Raw genomic sequence first — 18,277 nt, forward strand, 5'->3', positions numbered from 1 at the left:
CTGGAGAGTTATCATCATAAAGTAATTCTATTAAATAGCCTGACTACATTTTCCTAATGCAGTCTCCCGATTATATTCAATTTGGAATTTCAGTTTGCCTAGAAAATCACTGCAGAGCGAATTTTGTTTTTTTAAAATAGCAGCTAAGTATTAATCCTTTCCTCTCTCTTTGGAAAAATGGTAGGCAACTTAGCTGCACAGTCTTTAAACAATGGTTACTCCACTGTGGTTTTCATTTTCTTCAAAATTAAATTGTCATTTGAAACAGTGTCTTTCAAGGCAAAAAACCCCCCCAAAACCAAAAAACACCCACGCTTTTAAAAAGAATTAGTTATATTGGCTGGATGGTCGCACTCAAAGAGCTGTGGTCAACAGCTCAATGTCCAAGTGGAGAACGGTGACGAGTAGCATTCCTCAGGGGTCAGTACTGGGACCAGCACTGTTCAACATCTTTGTCAGCGACATGGACAATGGGATCAAGTGCACCCTCAGCAAGTTTGCTGACAACACCAAGCTGTGTGGTGGGGTTGACACGCTGGAGGGAAGGGATGCCATCCAGAGGGACCTGGATGAGGGATGCTGGAGAGGTGGGCCTGTGCGAACCGCATGAAGTTCAACAAGGCCAAGTGCAAGGTCCTGCACGTGGGTCGGCACAATCCCAAGCACAGCTGTAGGCTGGGCGAGGAATGGATTGAAAGCAGCTCTGAGGAGAAGGACTTGGGGATATTGATTGATGAGAAGCTCAACATGAGCCAGCAGTGTGCGCTTGCAGCCCAGAAAGCCAACTGTGTCCTGGGCTGCATCAAAAGCAGCGTGACCAGCAGGTCAAGGGAGGTGATCCTGCCCCTCTACTCTGCTCTGGTGAGACCCCACCTGGAGTACTGCGTCCAGCTCTGGGGGCCCCAGTACAGGAGAGACATGGAGCTGTTGGAGCGAGTCCAGAGGAGGCCACAAAGCTGATCAGAGGGCTGGAGCACCTCTCCTATGAGGAGAGGCTGAGAGAGTTGGGATTGCTCAGCCTGGAGAAGAGAAGGCTCCGGGGAGATCTAATTGTGGCTTTCCGGTACCTGAAGGGGCCTACAGGAAAGCTGGAGAGGGACTGTTTATCAGGGAGTGTAGTGACAGGACAAGGGGTAATGGGTTCAAGCTGAAGGAGGGTCGATTTAGATTAGATGTTAGAAAGAAATTCTTCCCTGTGAGGGTGGTGAGGCACTGGCACAGGTTCCCTGAACAGGTTGTGGATGCCCCATCCCTGGAAGTGTTCAAGGCCAGGTTGGATGGGGCTTTGGGCAACCTGGTCTAGTGGAGGGTGTCCCTGCCCGCAGCAGGGGGGTTGGAACTAGATGATCTTTGAGGTCCCTTCCAACCCAAACTATTCCATGATTCTATGATTCTATGATATGACCTTAATACAGTTTTCTTTAGTCTGACATGTCAGGAATTACGATATGAAGAGTTGGGGTTTTTGATAATTTTGCTGGATTATTTACCTTGCTGAAAATTATTTTGTTGTTTACAAAGACTTCCAAAGCTGAGATATACTTTAGCTCATTTTACATGTATCATGACAAAATGTCAGTGTTATTACTGTTAAAAAAGCTTTTCACATTCTACTGCATAAACACCTGCCTGGAAGCAGGAATTACCTAGTAGGTCCTGACAAATTAGATAAACAATCAGCAAAAGAATATTAAGTTTCCAGCTGATATTTGCTGTAATGTGAATTACTGATTATACACATTTACAGTAAGATTTGACAATTTGCTTAGTCCCAGATGCATCTGTTTATGTTGGAGAACAATAAACATTGTCAAATGTAGTCTGCTGTGCACCTAAGTTTTGACTGCAAAATTGCTGAGGCAATTTAAAAACTCAGGGGTTAACTTGAGGGGTCTGTAGTGGGACCAGTTCTGTGTAGTGTCTTCATCAATGACACAGACAGTGGGATCGAGTGCACCCTCAGCAAATTTGTGGATGACTCCAAACTGAGTGGTGTGGTTGACATGCCCGAGGGACAGGATGCCATCCAGAGGGACCTGGACAAGCTCAAGAAGTGGACCTGTGTGAACCTCATGAGGTCCAACAAGGCCAAGTGCAAGGTCCTGCACATGGCTTGTGGCAACCCTTGGTATCAATACAGGCTGGGGGATGAAGGGATTGAGAGCAGCCCCATGGAGAAGGACTTGGGGGGACTGGTGGATGAAAAGCTGGACATGACCCAGCAGCGTGCACTCGCAGCCCAGAAAGCCAACCGTGTCCTGGGCTGCATCACAAGAAGTGTGACCAGCAGGTCAAAGGAGGTGATCCTGCCCCTCTACTCTGCTCTGGTGAGACCCCACCTGGAGTACTGTGTCCAGCTCTGGGGTCCTCAGTACAGGAAAGACATGGAGCTGTTGGAGTGAGTCCAGAGGAGGCCACGAAGCTGATCAGAGGGCTGGGGCACCTCTCCTATGAGGACAGGCTGAGAGAGTTGGGGTTGTTCAGCCTGGAGAAGAAAAGGCTCTGGGGAGACCTTATTGTGGCCTTTCAATACCTAAAGAGGGCTTATAAGAAAGATGGGGACAGACTTTTTAGTAGGACCTGTAGTGACAGGGCAAGGGGTAATGGTTTTAAACTAAAAGAGGGTAGATGTAGACTTGATATAAGGAAGAAGTTTTTTACGATGAGAGTGGTAAAACACTGCAACAAGTTGCCCAGAGAGGTCATGGATGCCCCATCCCTGGAAACATTCAAGGTCAAGTTGAACGGGGCTCTGAGCAACCCGATCTAGTTGATGTCCCTGCTTATTGCAGGGGGTTAGACTAGATGACTTTTAAGGTCCCTTCCAACCCAAACCATTCTATGATTCAGCTTAGGTTGGATCCGCTGCCTCACTCATGTGGCTAACCTGAAAGGTTCGGTTTTGGTATGTCACTGCAGATTTCTTTTGAGGTCTTCTCTTGGCAGGTAAGACTTTAAAAAAACCCCGTAGTGATCCCGATATCCTTTGTTTTTCAGAAACTAAGAAAAGAATCAGTTGTATTGAGGGTGGCACACAGTAGATACAAAAAATTTTCAGCAATTGCTGTTTGACAGATTTCTATCAAGCTTTTTATCTGCCACTAACACTCTAGAGCAATAAGTAGGTTCACTTAGGTATCTTCATGAAGTGCATTGAAATCCTCTGCTGGATAGGTATTATAGATTCTTTTCCCCCCCATTCGATCAACTGGAAATCAACACTCTGGTGCTCGTATTGTTTGCTGAACAGAAAGATGAGGGCTCTAGTTTCTTGGTATTGCTGCCGTTTTACAGCAACGAGAGGAGTAGCTTTGTATCACGCTAATCTTGCGCCTCGCCCATGTGATGTATGTCCCTGTTATATGTGTGTTTCATGCTTAAACAGTAGTTCTTTAGTTGTGGATAGTTGTGAGCTTTGCAGACGCCCAAGAGCTCAGATCTACTAATGTTAACACAGGCTTCCCCGCCCCCTGCCTTGCATAACTTGTGATCGCAGAGCCATGAAAGTATTTGAGTCCCTCCCCCAGCACAGACCGATCCCACCCGGCATATGATCTGGGCTCCATGTCAGCCGGGGCAGGCAGCACCAACTTGCCGGGGCGCTGCGCATAGCCAGAACGATGACCTTAACAAAAGAGAGTTTCTATGGGGCTCTTCCACCCCCTTCTGAGGTGGCCAAGGCCAACGTGGACAGCACCAGAGAGAAGGAGGAGGCTCTGCTGCAATCTGTGACGAGGACTGGAGCTGTGGTGCCAAGGAAGCGAGCGGTGGGAAGGCTGGTCATGCACAGCATGGCGATGTTCGGCCGGGAGTTCTGCTATGCTGTGGAGGCCGCCTTTGTCACGCCGGTGCTGCTCAGTGTAGGGCTGCCCAAGAACCTCTACAGCCTGGTGTGGCTCATCAGCCCTATCCTGGGCTTCGTGCTGCAGCCCGTGGTAGGTTCAGCCAGTGATCACTGCAGCTGTAGCTGGGGCAGGAGGCGACCTTACATTCTGGGTCTGGGCATCATAATGCTGTTAGGCATGGCTTTGTACCTCAATGGGGACGTGATGATCTCAGGTGAGTGAGGGGCATACGCTGTGCTGGCAGACAAAACTCATCCTAGACTTTTGAATCAGAAGGAAAAGAGGGGTTTCTTTGTTCCCTGCTCAAATGGGGTGTTAAAATTGGGCATCATGTTACTCAGCTGCATTGAAGGAGCTGAGGAACGCTGCAGTCTTCATATAGGTTCAATCCTAAAGCTGCACGTTATCTGCCCTGTACATAGTGTTCTGTAGGTTGTGCGTGTGACTACAGTATGCTGTACATTGGTGGAGTTGCTGCAAGCAGTTCGTACGAGTGAAGCACTGCTTAAGCCCAGAGAAGTTTTTAGAGCTAAATCTACCTTGTTAAGTTAAAAGATAAATATTGTTTGTGTGATGTAATATATATCCAAACTGAGTATCTGTTAACCCCTGTTTTAGAAGGATTAGCATTCAAAATGCGTATCTTTAATTACTGCAGCACTGGCTTGTCTTGGGAATGTGTTGTGCTGGCGAATGGCAGAAATCAGTAACTCCTTGGAAACCACGTTGCAGTTGGAATGTGCAAAATCAAATAGGGGTGACATCCCTAGATACTGTTATATTTCAGCTTGAGATGTAACTTCTCAAAGTCTTGATGGAAAGTTGTTGCTGTCATTATGACTTTGCAGGGGGGAGGCGTGGGGTTTTGTGGATTGCTTTATTCTCTCTTTCTGGATATCATTGGTGTTGAATATACTTGTAGTTGCCCAGAAAGAAATGTTACAGTCAACTCTTGATCATCTCAAACAATGGAAGGGTAGGACAAATAGGATAACCAAAGAAGCACTACAAAATGCATGTGTGTTAGGCTACCAGAGCATGCCATGGAGGTGCAAAAGAGCAGATGAAGGATAGTGATGCTCTTGATTGTGGTGCTTGGAGTACCCTGAGCTTGTGCTGTCTCAAGGCAGTAAGTCAACCTAGCACAGCTCAGTGCTGCACAGACTCGGTTATCCTCTTCTCCTCCTCCTCTGATGCGGTTCTGGTATCACTGCTCTCTCTAGCATAACTAAGCATTGTTTAGATTTGGAGGGATCAGGAAAGGTAAAATGTGGTTTTGCAGAACATAGCACTGTTGCTGTCAGAATGAGGGTGTTTTTCTTTTTGTAGCTTTCATCGGTGAGAGAGACAAGCAGCGGACGTGGGCAATAGTCATTACCATGCTGGGAGTAGTGCTTTTTGATTTTGCAGCTGATTTTATTGATGGCCCCATCAAAGCCTATTTATTTGATGTCTGCTCTCATCAGGATAAAGAGAAGGGTCTGCATTACCACGCCCTCTTTACAGGTACTCAGATCCTTTCTTTTCCTCCCTGCCTCTCGAAGGAGGGGAAGGTAATTGCATGGATTTTATCCTCACTGTGTTTCTAATCTTGAATGAACTGATCATCTGATCCCGCTCTTCAGTCACGAGTCTTTTGTTGCTGGGTTTTCACTACTCCAGAGAACAGCAACTTGTAATTGCTGCTACAAGAATTCTGCTGCAGAGGGCTGCAGGCATAAACATTTACAGCAGCATAGCCATGATTTAAGTAAGAGCAATTAATTAATTAAGAAAGTGAAGTAGTGTTTATTCAGCTTGTTATGATTTTTTTCAAGTGTTTGGTGAAGGAAGAATTAAGGGATATAATTTGTTTCCTTGCCATAGCACATAAAATTAACATTTTTAACTCAGCATGTGACATAGAACAAGAGCTGCACAAACCAGAATAGTTGATTTCCATTCTTCAGCAGCGTTCCACTATGTGCTGCCTTCCCACGCAGAGACCGGAGTTCTGTGTAAAATTCAGAACTTCACAACTTCCACAAAACAAGCCCAAGTGGTTTGGTCCAGGCTCTTGCAAATGAACTAAGAGCTTCATTTGCCTTTGTACATGTTTGAAATGTTGCTGAGTTACAGAAGGAAGCCTGCACTGCATGAGCCCTGTGTTGAGTGTTGAGAAGATGCACAGGGAAGAGAAGACACGCAAGGCTGTGTACTTGTAATGTGAATCAGGAGGAGCTTCCAGCCATGCCTGAGGGCGGTCACTGTGAAAGAACTGGACAAAAAGCAAAGTAGATGAGAAATCATGCAATCTGTGTTGATGCAGATTTTTGTGGCTACTTGGCTGTACCAAGAGCAGAGGCACGTGGATTCAGTGGCAGTTACTCGAGTCGAGGAGGCAGGTGTAGTAGCTATTGACAGCAGGCTGATTTTGGACATGCAAAACAGCTGCAACCAGGAACACAGATTATAAAGGAACCTTAAAGCAACATGGCAATGAAATCAATATTGTCCATTGGAAACTGACAGATAAAATTTTTAACAATCACTTCTTTGGGTAGAGAGGGGAATGAGTCTCTCTATATATTCCTGCCTTTAGCAGAACTCTGGTTGTAATTTTTCCTTATATGATACTAAAAAGGCTTGATTTCCAAATTTGGAGCTACAGATTTAGCTGATTCATTTGTGTACTGAGCTGTGATGTGGGACAAATCACATCAAATAAGACTGCATTATTTGGTCCAGCACCCTGCACCCTCCATAGCAAGATCATTGGTATGGTAACCCTTCCTGATGAGTAATTACCTGGCCTGTTCTTGAAATCCTAGGGGTTCTGCAGCCCTACCAAGGCAGTCTGTGCCAGCACTTCACTGGCCTTGTTGTTAGACATTTCCCCCTAAAATCTAATCCTCATTCCCTACAATTTACGTTTATCATTCCTTGTTCTACCCCTATTAGACACAGACAGCAATCTTCCCGTTTCTTTTCTAGCTTCTGTTTTAGATATTGTTTCCCCTATTTAGTTCCTTCTTTTTATATTCAATATGTCCAAAATTCTGCTCTCCAGTTTGCCTTCAGTTAAGGTTTGAACATGAAACAGGAAACTCGATAGCTTTGCAGTTATGAAACTTAAGACCTAATTTGTGAGACAAGTAGAAGGAAGAATGCACGTATCCAACACGCAGCACTCAGGCTGCCTTCCAATATCAAGACTGCTTGTTGTCAAAACAATGTGCAAAGCCGACCTCAAACATCAAATGTTCACTGCTGTGCAAACATTTAGTGTAGGTTTTCTTCAAAAAGTTATTAACAGCTTAATTATTTTTCATGAGAACAAGCAAGGATACAGTCCCCCATGAAATGCAGTAGAACACAGTGAAGGAGGGCCATAATCAGACCCAAGAGGGAAAAAAGTACAGAAAGCCCAGAATGAAATCAAAATCATGTGGGGTTTAGGTGAAGCAAATGTTACTTTTTGTTAGACAGAATGGTTCTGCCACACATTGTCTTCAGTTCTCCTGAGCAGAAGAGTAGAAACACTTCCAAGTCCTTCAAATGCTCTGTATACCAGTGTGCACTTTCTTGTGCTTCTGAAACTGTGTGCACTAATAACAAAAAGAAGAAATCATAAAAAAAAAAATTGGACTGAACACTATTTTTATTAACTTAAAGACACATGGTAGCATTCTCATTTTACCTTTTATTCTAACTGTTCTGAGAACATCAGTAAATGGAACTACACATTTGTATTTGATCCTTTTTGTTTTCTTTTCCAAGTGGTGGGGTACTTGGATTTTGGTAACTACAAAACAATGCTTTTGGCTTTATTTCCTTTTTTTAAATTTCACATGGAGACAGTATTTCTGTTTAGATTCAGCTATATAAAATACATTTTACAAAGTCTAAACTAGAGATAGTCTTGATAAAATTTAAAAAATGGGGGTGTTTTTTGTTCTGTGGAGTTTTAAAAAGACCATAAATTTCAGTAGAATTTTATTTTGTATTATTCACTGTTTCAAAGAAAATAAACTCTCAAAGACTCAAGAAAAGAGATGGAGGCCCATGTTACTATGTGTTCAGGCATTTTTTGGAGAGCTCTGTCCACCAGAGCTGAGGAGATTTTTCAAGCGATGTTTTGGTAACTGCTCATGTATGTGATTAGCTCAGTATTCCTATTTCTTGTGATTAATATCTCAGAAGTGATTATTCAGTCATTTCTAGAGGGGATCACATTGAGGGTATTGTGTACTGTTTGTTTATTTTATCAATGCCAGTAGATCTTTTTTCTCCTTTTTTTCCCACCCCCGTAGGTTTGGGAGGAGCCCTGGGTTACCTGACAGGTGCTGTGGATTGGGGTCAAACTGTACTAGGGTATTCCTTGGCATCAGAATTCCAGGTGATTTTCTTCTTCGCAGCCTTGGTTTTCCTAATCTGCCTTACTGTACATCTGCGCAGTATTCCTGAAGTTCCACTCAGATACGAAAATGAAGAGACAAAGTTCTTGTTGGAAGTGACTGAATCCTATAAATATAGCTCCATAGAGGAGGAAATAAAAAATGGTTACTTAAAATCAACATGTGCTGAAATAAAGGCTGCAGCTGGGAAATGTGCTGTTACATCACGTACAGAGGTAAGCATAGAGATGATTTTGTAAGCCATATTGTTGCATCTTTGGAGACCCTTTAATTCGCTAATGCTGACTATTCGGAATGGAGCCCTTTCACACACGCAGAGAAAGAATCCTCCACCAGGATACAGAGTCAAGAGAAAGTCTGCTTTCTTTTCTCTTTTTTTTTTTTTTTTTTAATTTATGAAGTATTCTTCCAGCAAGAGGGAAGAGACAGACTAGTCCTGATGCTTTGAACAATTGGCAGGGATGAGGGAGAACCAGGGTCAGGTTTCTGCTCTGTGTCAGTCTCTTGATATCCATGTGAATTTTGTCAAAACGATCTACTTTGTCCTTTAGCCCTGATAGAATTAACATTAAATTGTCAACAAGGACTACAGACAATTAAATTTTGAAATAAATCTCTAATTCTCACTGAAGTTCACAGTCTTTCATACATAGTAGATATGAACTGTTTGTTCCCTGGCCAAGTAAACATTTGGGTTTGCTGCTGCTCAACGTTTCACTGAGGTTTTATTGACAGTACTGATGTGTTTAAAATTGCTGCTTCTAAAGCAACGCTACCTTGCTTCTGGAGTTTTAGTTTTATTTGGAAGTGATGTTTTAGCTCTGTCTTCAGCAGAACTTTTAGGTGGGAGAGAATAGCAAGCACTTTCAAATCATCACTGCTGCATTTTTATGAAAGATTGCATCAATCTAAGGCAACTAGGAAAAAGTGAATCTACCTGAAATGTGCTCTGGGGAGCACATTTCTAGAATGGTCTTTGGAACAGGTAATGGTCTTTACTGGTTTTTTGTTGACTTTTAGTGCTAGGAATCCTCACTGCACTCTCATGGTACCCTAGGTAAGCAAAGGCTAATGTGTAGTTTGGCTCCTAGTATAACAATAAGTGGTGAAACAGTTGCTTGTTATTTTAATTTCACTTCTGATCTCTTGGCATTATGTATGTCTATCCCTGATACAGATGTTGATAAATCAAGTAAAAAATACTGAGAATGTGCAGACAATTCTAAGTTAGAAGCCTAAACTCGTGTTTAAGCTACAAATAAAAGGGATTTATTATCTTTCACTGTTTGTCATACGTATTATAATAGCACTTGGTATTCCTAACTGGAAGAAAAATATTATTACACCAGATACAACACAAAAGTAGAATAAAAAATGAACACTGCCTGATGAGAATGCCAGGCAAACACAGAGAGGGGCAGACAGCAAAGCAACAGTTTGTCAGGAGAATATGGCTGGCACACCGTGATGCTGCTCCTGTTTCCCCACCGTAGGCCAGCTCCAGCAGCCAGCATCCTTCACCAGCACTGTTCACTCTGAGCGTCCTCCAAACTGTCAGAGATGCTGAGTGTCATTGACTGCTTGGCTCATGTGGGCTCTAAAGAAAGGACGAGAGAGCAGATGCAGTGAAAGCGAGGGCAGCAGACTGTGGATCGGGGTAGCCTCTACCTTGGCCAGAAATAATTCCACTGAATCAGTAATGTCTGACGCCTGAGGTGAAGCTCAGTGGCGTCCACTGTGCCATTGCCCTCCTCTCTATGCTTTTAGCTGGACAGCCTGTCAGAAGCTCACAGTGCTTTGATCTGTCCCATGTTGCTTTGATGTGTCTGTGCATGTATAAGTTCTAGATGCTAACTGCCTTAATGGTCTGTCTCTTGTGGCACGTGTTTTCTGTGCTCATTACTATAAGTGCTTCCTTGAAGAAATGGTTTGGCTTCCTGTTTTTCTGTGTCCTTTTTTTTTTTTTTTTGCTGCAGGCATCATGGCCCTGTATCTTCTAAATTAAGGACTGTGTTCTTACATGCTAATAGCTGCCATGATTATTAATGAGATTTGACCTGTTACAGTATGAGCAGAAATCCAAAGTGATTCATTTTTTGTTCTTTAGTTTGGTGCCAAATTACTCAGCATCTACTGCCATAAACCCCAAGTCTTTATCTTTATGAATCATCTTAGGCCTTGAGATGTAGTGATTTTATAGTGAGCATTTGAGGGATAAGGAACTGAAATGGAGCCAGAATTCACCATGCCATTTTAATTAGTGCAGTGTTTGTGTTTTGGTGTGTATTGAATGTGTGCATTAAACATTTCAGTGACCATTTCCACTCTCTAAAATAGAAATCAAGCATTTCTATCTAGCTGTCAAATTATTGTTTGTAATTACAGCAGTGTCCTTCTTAGTTCCCTGACCTTATGTTAACACTTTGATTGGAAAGGCTGTTACAATAGTAATTATCCTTGAAATAACACTAATGAGACAATGTGGAATATTTTGTTTGGTTTTGTTTTTTATAACGGTAGAAGAATAGAAAGTTTAGCCTGTTTAAAAGAGACAGTGATGCCAAGAGAAATTCCAAGGGATTTGGACAATACGCAGTTCAAGGTGAAAGTCAGCAACTTGAATTTTGGCATTCCTATGAGGATTAAAAACCTCCCACTGAAGCAAAGTATTTTCCAACTTTATATGTGCTGATTATTCATACAGTAGCTTGCAGCATAACCTAGTTCAAAGGAAAGTAGTGTTGTGAAAAGTAAGTAGAACATGGAAGGAAGGAGGGAAGGAAGGAAGAAGGAAGGAAGGAAGGAAGGAAGGAAGGAAGGAAGGAAGGAAGGAAGGAAGGAAGGAAGGAAGATCATTATCTTACAGCAAATTAAAGACAAGATTCAGCTTTCCAGTAATGAATGTAACTTTTACAGTTCTTCCACATTTCATGACCATACAGCTTCCCTTACCACCTCTCCCAACACTGTTGCCTTCAAACATCATTACAGAAAATTGGAAGTGTTCCATCATGCACAGATAAAATAATACCTTTCTTCTTTAAAAGCAAAGAACCATGCAGGAGCTTTAAAGCAGTAAGAATTGTGTGTTGCAAATGCCTGACATCAAACACACCTACAGTACTAAAAAAAAAAAAAATTCAAGTGATCTGATGAACGTGACTGGAAAAGAAACTCAGAGTTTTGGGGCACAAGGTTTAGACAAAGAGGAGAGAGATAAAGTGGGACATTGAAGGTGGTGAGAAATTTTGGGCTTCCCTGTCAGTGAGATTTGTTAACTGGCACCAAAACACTTTGATTTTGGAAATATTTTTCCCATGGGGTGAGGTGTTCAAGTGCTGGAGCCCTCGTGCATGCTCTGGGTGCTGGGATTTTGAGTGGTGCTGCATCTCCTGTAACGTCTCACAGTCTTACCCTGCTTCGTGGAGGGGAGGTCAGTACAGACTGTAAATCTCATTGTAAGGATACATCAGAAGAGGTGAAATTTTCTAGGGAATTTAGCACATAGGAGGGAATGGGAATGAAGTCTCAGAAGTGCCATATTCCACAAGTGATACATCTTAATTCTCAGGAAGTATTTTGAATTTCTTTTTTTCCGTGGCAGCTTTAAATTTTCAATGGAAAGCTCATTGTCTCCATAAAGAAATTACTGTTGTTTCTGGTTTTGTTTTGTTTTGTTTTTCAAAACTCCACTGAATCTGTTTTGGCAGAAAGTTTTCCTGTGGTTCTACAAGTAAGTAATAATCCTACTGATTACAACAGCAAGACATGTTATATCATTGCTGATACACCCCAGCTTTCCCAGAGGCTCTGTGAATCTTTCAGATTACTTTATTAGGCAATGGCTCTACAAATGAAATATATAGTGAAGGATGTTCAGTATCCAAGCAGCCCTTCCTAGCAAAAACAAATTAAAATCTTTGGAAGTTTGGCAATGAAAGATGCTGAGGCTTTCTTCATTTGCTCTCAGCTATTTTATTAGCCTTCAGGGCAATAATACAATATTATTGTTAAATACTTGCTTTTAGGATCAAAGGCGGATGACCCTTAAATCACTCTTGAAGATGCTTTTAAGCATGCCATCCCACTATCGCTATCTGTGTGTGAGCCACCTCTTCGGATGGATGGCTTTCCTGTCCAACATGCTCTTCTTCACGGATTTCATGGGACAGGTAAAACCGTAAAATCCTCTTGCTTCTCCTTCCTCCTAGCATCTCCTCCTCCACCAAAAAGAAGTGTGACAGTTTTATAATCCTGAAGAAATGACAGTGGTGGCAGGGCCAGTTGTATCTGGATGGCTGAACGAGAGCTTTGTAAAACGGCTAATTGATCTCAGGCCCTTTTTCTGAGCCAGAGTCTGTTGGAAAACCTTTTAGTATTTCTAAGACTGTTTGTGTCTATTTAACTGCTTCAAATGAAGCCCTCGGAGCTGTTCCAAACACATCCATTCTCTGCTGTGGCTTCGGAGCTGCTCCGAGATGGGCAGTTTCCCTAACTGAAGCGATGCTGCTGTTGCCTGGATGCAGCTGGCATCATCGTGGTGCACGGGCACCGTCAGCACAGGCCGTTCACCTGCACTGCAGCTCTTTGCACGCAGTGAGCTACTCGGCAGCTCAAGGCTCTCGTATCCTTGAATTTGGCTGTCCCTGACGTACCTCTTTGAACCTTTCCCTGAGTCCCTTCTGCCAGCAATTCTTTGCCTTCGTGAAAGCCAGTGCTCCCTTCTCCACCCTGTTCCCGGGCAGCAAGACCGTATGTCCCTGCCAGTGATTCTTGCCTATACGATCCTGTCTCCTTTCCTCCAGGGTACAGATATGCTCCTGGCACAAATCCTGTCATTGCTACTTGCTTTTTTCCTGTGGTTTCCACCCAGTATTTCCATTTCCTTGGGGTTTTTTTAATCTCTGTAGGCGAGAGGGAGGGTTTTTTTCCTGCAGTGTATATGAACAACTGAAATAAAAAGTTTTGCTTGCCTAGATAAGGAACTGAGTAAGACAATTACTGGATGGGGAAATGAATGTATTGGTGTACGCCTGAAAGAGAAAACAAACAACAAAAAAATTGTAGATAAATTCGGGAAAGAAAGGCTAAGGCAAGAAGGCAGAAGTGGAGAGAGAAGGAGAGTAGGAAATAAGACACCCAAAGGAAAAAGAGCAAACAAGTCAGTGTAGAGTGGACAGTTCAGGAAAAGGCGGATGGTAATAAATAAGGAGGAGCCTGGGATGTGAGAACCTGGAGTAGTGAGTATGAAACCTGAAGATCTGTGAAGGGATGGTTAGGGCACTGCTTAGCAGATTTTCTGGGTGCTAATTATCTCCCCTACCAGGGATGAGGCCCTGTGTTGGGTATCCCATTCCCATAAGAAGGAGGTGTTATGTATGTGCAGTCCATCCTTGCCTTCTGTGATCTCTGTGGTCTCTTTCAGGTTGTATACCAGGGTAGTCCTTATGCACCTCATAACTCCACGCTTTACCTTACCTACAAAACAGGAGTAGAGGTGGGATGCTGGGGGCTGTGCATCAATGCAATTTCTTCATCACTTTATTCTTGTAAGTACCCAGGAATGTACTCCAACTGTGTTTTGAAAAAGTGTTTAAACTGTTTGCTATTTGCCATTGTTTAAAAAAAATAAAGTGATGGCAAATCAACTGGGATTTTTCTTCCACATTAAAACTTTAAGAAAAGTTACGTTCTCTGTATTGTTAGAAACTTGTATCTTAACATGAACAGTTGCTGACCACATGATGAGGGGTCACTTTGGGAGTAAGGCAATGTTCTGCATGTGAACTGACCCTGAACACTGAAAATCATCCTGAAGCTAAATGTCAGGCTAAAATGGATGCCATGGGCATCACTCTGAGATGCTCTTTCACCTAGCACTGCTGTAGCTATAGGTTCTTGAAGGTCCCTCTGATGGCCTCTCCCCATCTGCATTCCTCATAAAATAATTTTTTCACAGTGCAGTAGAAGTTCTTGCCAGAAGCATCAACCTTGCTGTCCAAAATTATGTGTAAATATGCTAGCACAGTTACCCAGACAGATTTCACCATGGCTCTTACCAAGGTTTAAAAAAATTACTTGTGATGTGAAAATTCAAATGAATAGCATTTTGGGGGCTGAATGGAGCCTCTAAAAGAGGCTTGAGGGAAATCTTTTCCCCTTTCGAGCTTAACTACAGGCATTTCTGTAGCACCTTTCTCAGCTCAGGCAGAGGTTGATGCCAGATGTTTGTATTATAATCAGAGAGCAGAAATGTCTGAGGTTGTCAATGAGGGCAGTTCTTCCAGAATGGTTGTTAACTACTTCTCTGGAGGTGGCTGTGCCAGAATAAGACTATCACCAGAGACAGGAAGTATTCTTTGGCAAGTTTATACCTACAATAATTTGAGGAAACTTCCAAAATTGGTAAGATTAACTCCTTCATTGCATTTTACAAAATACAGCCCCTTAAAGGAACTTTCTGATGAAACGTGACCTGTTTTGTTTCAGTCTTAGCATTTTCACTTGCTTTTCACAGACCTGCAGAAAATCCTTCTGCCATACATAGGATTAAAGGGACTTTATTTCATTGGATACCTACTTTTTGGATTGGGTACTGGATTAATTGGCTTGTTTCCCAATGTCTATTCCACTCTGGCTCTGTGTTCCCTCTTTGGTGTGATGTCCAGCACGCTGTACACAGTGCCGTTCCACCTCATTGCAGAGTATCACAGGGAAGAAGAGGTGAGTTCCATGTCTAAGAAAGGGTAAGTTTATATCTCTCTGGGTCTGTTTAGTCTATTTTGGGACAAAACTGGATAGAACTAGTGAGCAGCTTTTAATTTGAATTTCAAACTAGTTATGATGACACATGTTATGAATGGAAAGTTTCTGACAGCGAGAGTTAAGGTCCCGGCTCCAGACTCTCCAAAGAGTCCTGCAGTGAGACAAATAATTATTCATAATCATAACTGAAACAAAGCCAATCACAATACATGTTCAGGCAGCAAGCAGGTAACAGGGATCCACTTGTGTTGCCTTCAAGTGCTTCCTTCCTTATATCCTTCCTTCCAGCTGTATTAGCTGAAGACTTGACTTCTGAGTTCCTAAAGTTAATAACCACACTGTAAAGGCTGGCAGAATTTTTAGTTAACTGCAAAGTGTGACAAAAGCTGTTAGCTAATAAATATACAAAATTCAAGTACAAACAGTTTTGTATAGTTCAATATTAAATTATATACCACATTCCTATTATCTCTCTGAATGTCTGTGGTTGGGTTTTGATCCTCCACAGCATGAGATCTTGTTTCCAGGGAAAATCTGAAAAAGCTTACATTCCTTATATCATGTTACTGGGCACAGCGGGATCTTCATGTCTTGTAAAGTGTTGAGGTCTTTAACAGAAAGATTCTCTTAAGCCTCTTAAGTTAGTGAGAGAGCTGGAAACAAGAAGGATTAAGGAGAGTTGAGAGGACTTAGGAAAAGTTCTCATTACAGCTGGAGACATTTGAAGAAGTTAATAAAGGAAACATTGAACTGTTGAAAAACCACACAGAAACATAGTTGAGACCAGCACAAGGCTAGATCATGTCCTTGAGAACATGTCCTAATGTTCTGTACAACCTTTAAGCATCACCATCTGAATGACAATATAAGAAAACTCTTATTCTATTGAATCCTAGGAGGTTGTCTCAATGTGGTTAAATATTTCATAGATCTGATTCCTTATTTTTAGTTAATTTATCTGTTTCTTCCAACAGACAATGATCATGGCGAAAAGTTTTAGAAAGAACAGGGAATGAACCCAGTTTAGGGTGAGATCACAATCCAAACCTTGGGCCAGCCAACTTCAGAGAGAGGAATTAAAGGCAAAATTGTAGTCTGGCTCTGATTCAAAGATGTTCCAAGACAGAAATGAAATAAAATATGCTTAAGTGTGCATGGACTTTATATTTAACAGGCTAATATATTCAAATGTTACTTGTAAGACAACCAATTGTTTCTCATTTGGTGGATGATACTTGCTGTGCCAGGTGTTAAATGATACATAATTTTATATTAGATCTAATATTAACAGAATTAGGTTTAGCTCAAATCTTCTATAAGGTACAAGATGATAGAAAAATTAAAGAGGAAGCATCAAGTGCAAGATTGCACTCATTTACACATTCATGTAATTGTGGTCAGAACTGCTGGCTCATAGGAACACTGGGTACAGCCCAGCAAAATAGATTTAATTAAAAAAAAAATAAAATTGTGTCTAAAACTGGAAATACTTCAGGTGAAAGAACTGTATCATTCCAGAACAAAGAGCTGACATTTTCCCTCACTTTGCGTTCTATTTAAATCATGCATTGTGTTTTAAAATGCTGCTTTTCAACTTATGTTCCATGCTGCTGTTCCCTATGCTCCAAATTCAATTTTGCCTACTGCATTAGGAAAAGACTGTCTCTGGTACTTTTGAGCTTTGTGTGGTAACAGCTCAAATGCAATGTAACAGATTTGTGAAAAGCAAGTATCTTAATGGCCAAGAGTGTTTGGATACCAGAAGACAGCAGTACATCTATCCTACAGCATGGAAACCTCTTGTTTGTTACAAGACAACCTTCTCCTTTCAACAGCCTATGCAAGAAGAACAATAAATATGTAAACTATCACATAATTTCCCAACAAAACAGAATAGTTCCTTCCTGGAGGGAGTCACAGAACAGCTGAAGATAGAAGGGACCTCCAGAGATCATGTAGTCCAACCCTGCTGCTCAAGCAGGGCCACCTGGAGCAGGTTGCACAGGGCCATGTCCAGTCTGGTTTGAGTATTTCCAAGTATGGAGACTCCATAACCCCTCTGGTCAATCTGTTCCAGTGTTCAACCACCCTCACAGGGTGCTTTTATATGAGATGCTTATATATGATAAATGAAGCCTTTTGCTCTGGTATGTATATCATAGCAGATACACAGATAATCAGTAGTTAATAATGGTCTTCGGTAGTGTAGAAGAATCCTAGTCTGGACATTTGTTTTCAGATTCTTTTTCCCCAGCAATAAATGCATTTAATTTAGATTTTAGTACTGAACTCCTTGATGTGCTTTGAGCCATAACTTCAGTGCACAGTGCTCCGTATAATTAATTATGGTCTGTATGTGTGGGGGACATAGTATGACTTGAAGCTGTCTTTCAGTCATGAGAGTTGGAAATAAATTATCCATGACAAGGTGTCCTGTACTGTGAAATGTCAGTGTGCCAGAGCTCAAATAGACCTGAACTTGAAGGAAACAGCTAATTTTTCTGATCAAGTTTCAATTCTTTCCTTGAGAGAAGGGATAGAGGGAAAAATTGCAGTTGGGCAGAAACAGAATGATTTGAGGGGAGCTTGGAAAACTTATTATCATTTGTAAAATCTCTGTTTGGGTTCTGTCACCTCTGTGGGACAAGCAGAAGAAACCGAAGGGAAGCAGAGAGCTGTTGGCCCGTCTTGCTGCACCTGGGGTCATGACAGTGCATTGGCTGAGAGCTGCAAGTTATCAGCAACTGTCTCGTTTCACCGGGTTTTGTTTTGTGCTTCTTTGCAGAGCCTGAAGCTGCAGGATGGAGAACAAGCTGGAGAGCACGAGCGAGGGAAGGGCATTGACTGTGCCGCCCTCACCTCCATGGTCCAGCTGGCCCAGATCATTCTTGGTGTGGGCCTGGGGCTCTTGGTTAGCATTGCCGGCAGTGTGGTCACTGTGATTTCGGCATCTACGGTGGCACTGATCGGCTGCTGTTTTGTTGCTTTTTGTGTTCGATATGTGGACTAGGACTGTGTGAAGCGATTGGAAGAAACCTGCCCAGGGGCGTGTTTTCCTTCTGGGCCACTAGCACTGGTGCTGTTGTCGTGCTGATACTGCTGGCACGTCCTCCGCTCCTGCTCCTTGGAGCGGTTGCAATTCCAGAGCTTTACAAAATGAAGACTTGATAAAACTGGTTGCCTAATGCCTCAAATTGAAAGCTTCTGTATTTTGACTGCTTTATTACTTCATTCCTGCTGACCTCAGTGTGTTGACACACTATTACACAT

The 18,277-nt window shown here is 42.3% G+C and overlaps 1 protein-coding gene across 3 annotated transcripts; it reads left to right on the forward strand.

Moving 5' to 3' along the window:
• The first annotated feature begins 3,620 nt into the window (after positions 1–3,620).
• Positions 3,621–18,017, forward strand: SLC45A2 (solute carrier family 45 member 2). Of its 3 annotated transcripts, XM_010313104.1 has the most exons (9): positions 3,621–4,059; positions 5,175–5,351; positions 8,138–8,434; positions 11,290–11,317; positions 12,279–12,414; positions 13,668–13,791; positions 14,760–14,969; positions 17,671–17,684; positions 17,808–18,017. In XM_010313104.1, the coding sequence occupies exons 1-9, from the start codon at positions 3,621–3,623 to the stop codon at positions 18,015–18,017; spliced, it is 1,635 nt and encodes a 544-aa protein (XP_010311406.1). The 3 variants fall into 3 exon arrangements, with proteins under 3 accessions (XP_010311406.1, XP_075596433.1, XP_075596434.1); XM_075740318.1 differs by lacking the exons at positions 11,290–11,317; positions 17,671–17,684 and having other exon boundaries at positions 8,138–8,457; positions 12,271–12,414; positions 14,760–14,965; positions 17,793–18,017; XM_075740319.1 differs by lacking the exons at positions 11,290–11,317; positions 17,671–17,684 and having other exon boundaries at positions 8,138–8,439; positions 12,271–12,414; positions 14,760–14,965; positions 17,793–18,017.
• Positions 18,018–18,277: the final 260 nt, after the last annotated feature.

This window comes from Balearica regulorum, chromosome Z (assembly GCF_011004875.1).
Source record: "Balearica regulorum gibbericeps isolate bBalReg1 chromosome Z, bBalReg1.pri, whole genome shotgun sequence".
Lineage (NCBI taxonomy): Eukaryota > Metazoa > Chordata > Aves > Gruiformes > Gruidae > Balearica > Balearica regulorum.

What these genes read in the sequence shown, in the direction of transcription:
- SLC45A2 (XM_075740318.1), top strand. Translation starts at nt 3,621, where the DNA reads ATGACCTTAACAAAAGAGAGTTTCTATGGGGCTCTTCCACCCCCTTCT. An exon ending in TGGGGACGTGATGATCTCAG is followed by an intron (nt 4,060 to 5,174) that starts GTGAGTGAGGGG and finishes TTCTTTTTGTAG; the next exon opens with CTTTCATCGGTGAGAGAGAC. An exon ending in TTCTTCATCACTTTATTCTT is followed by an intron (nt 13,792 to 14,759) that starts GTAAGTACCCAG and finishes TGCTTTTCACAG; the next exon opens with ACCTGCAGAAAATCCTTCTG.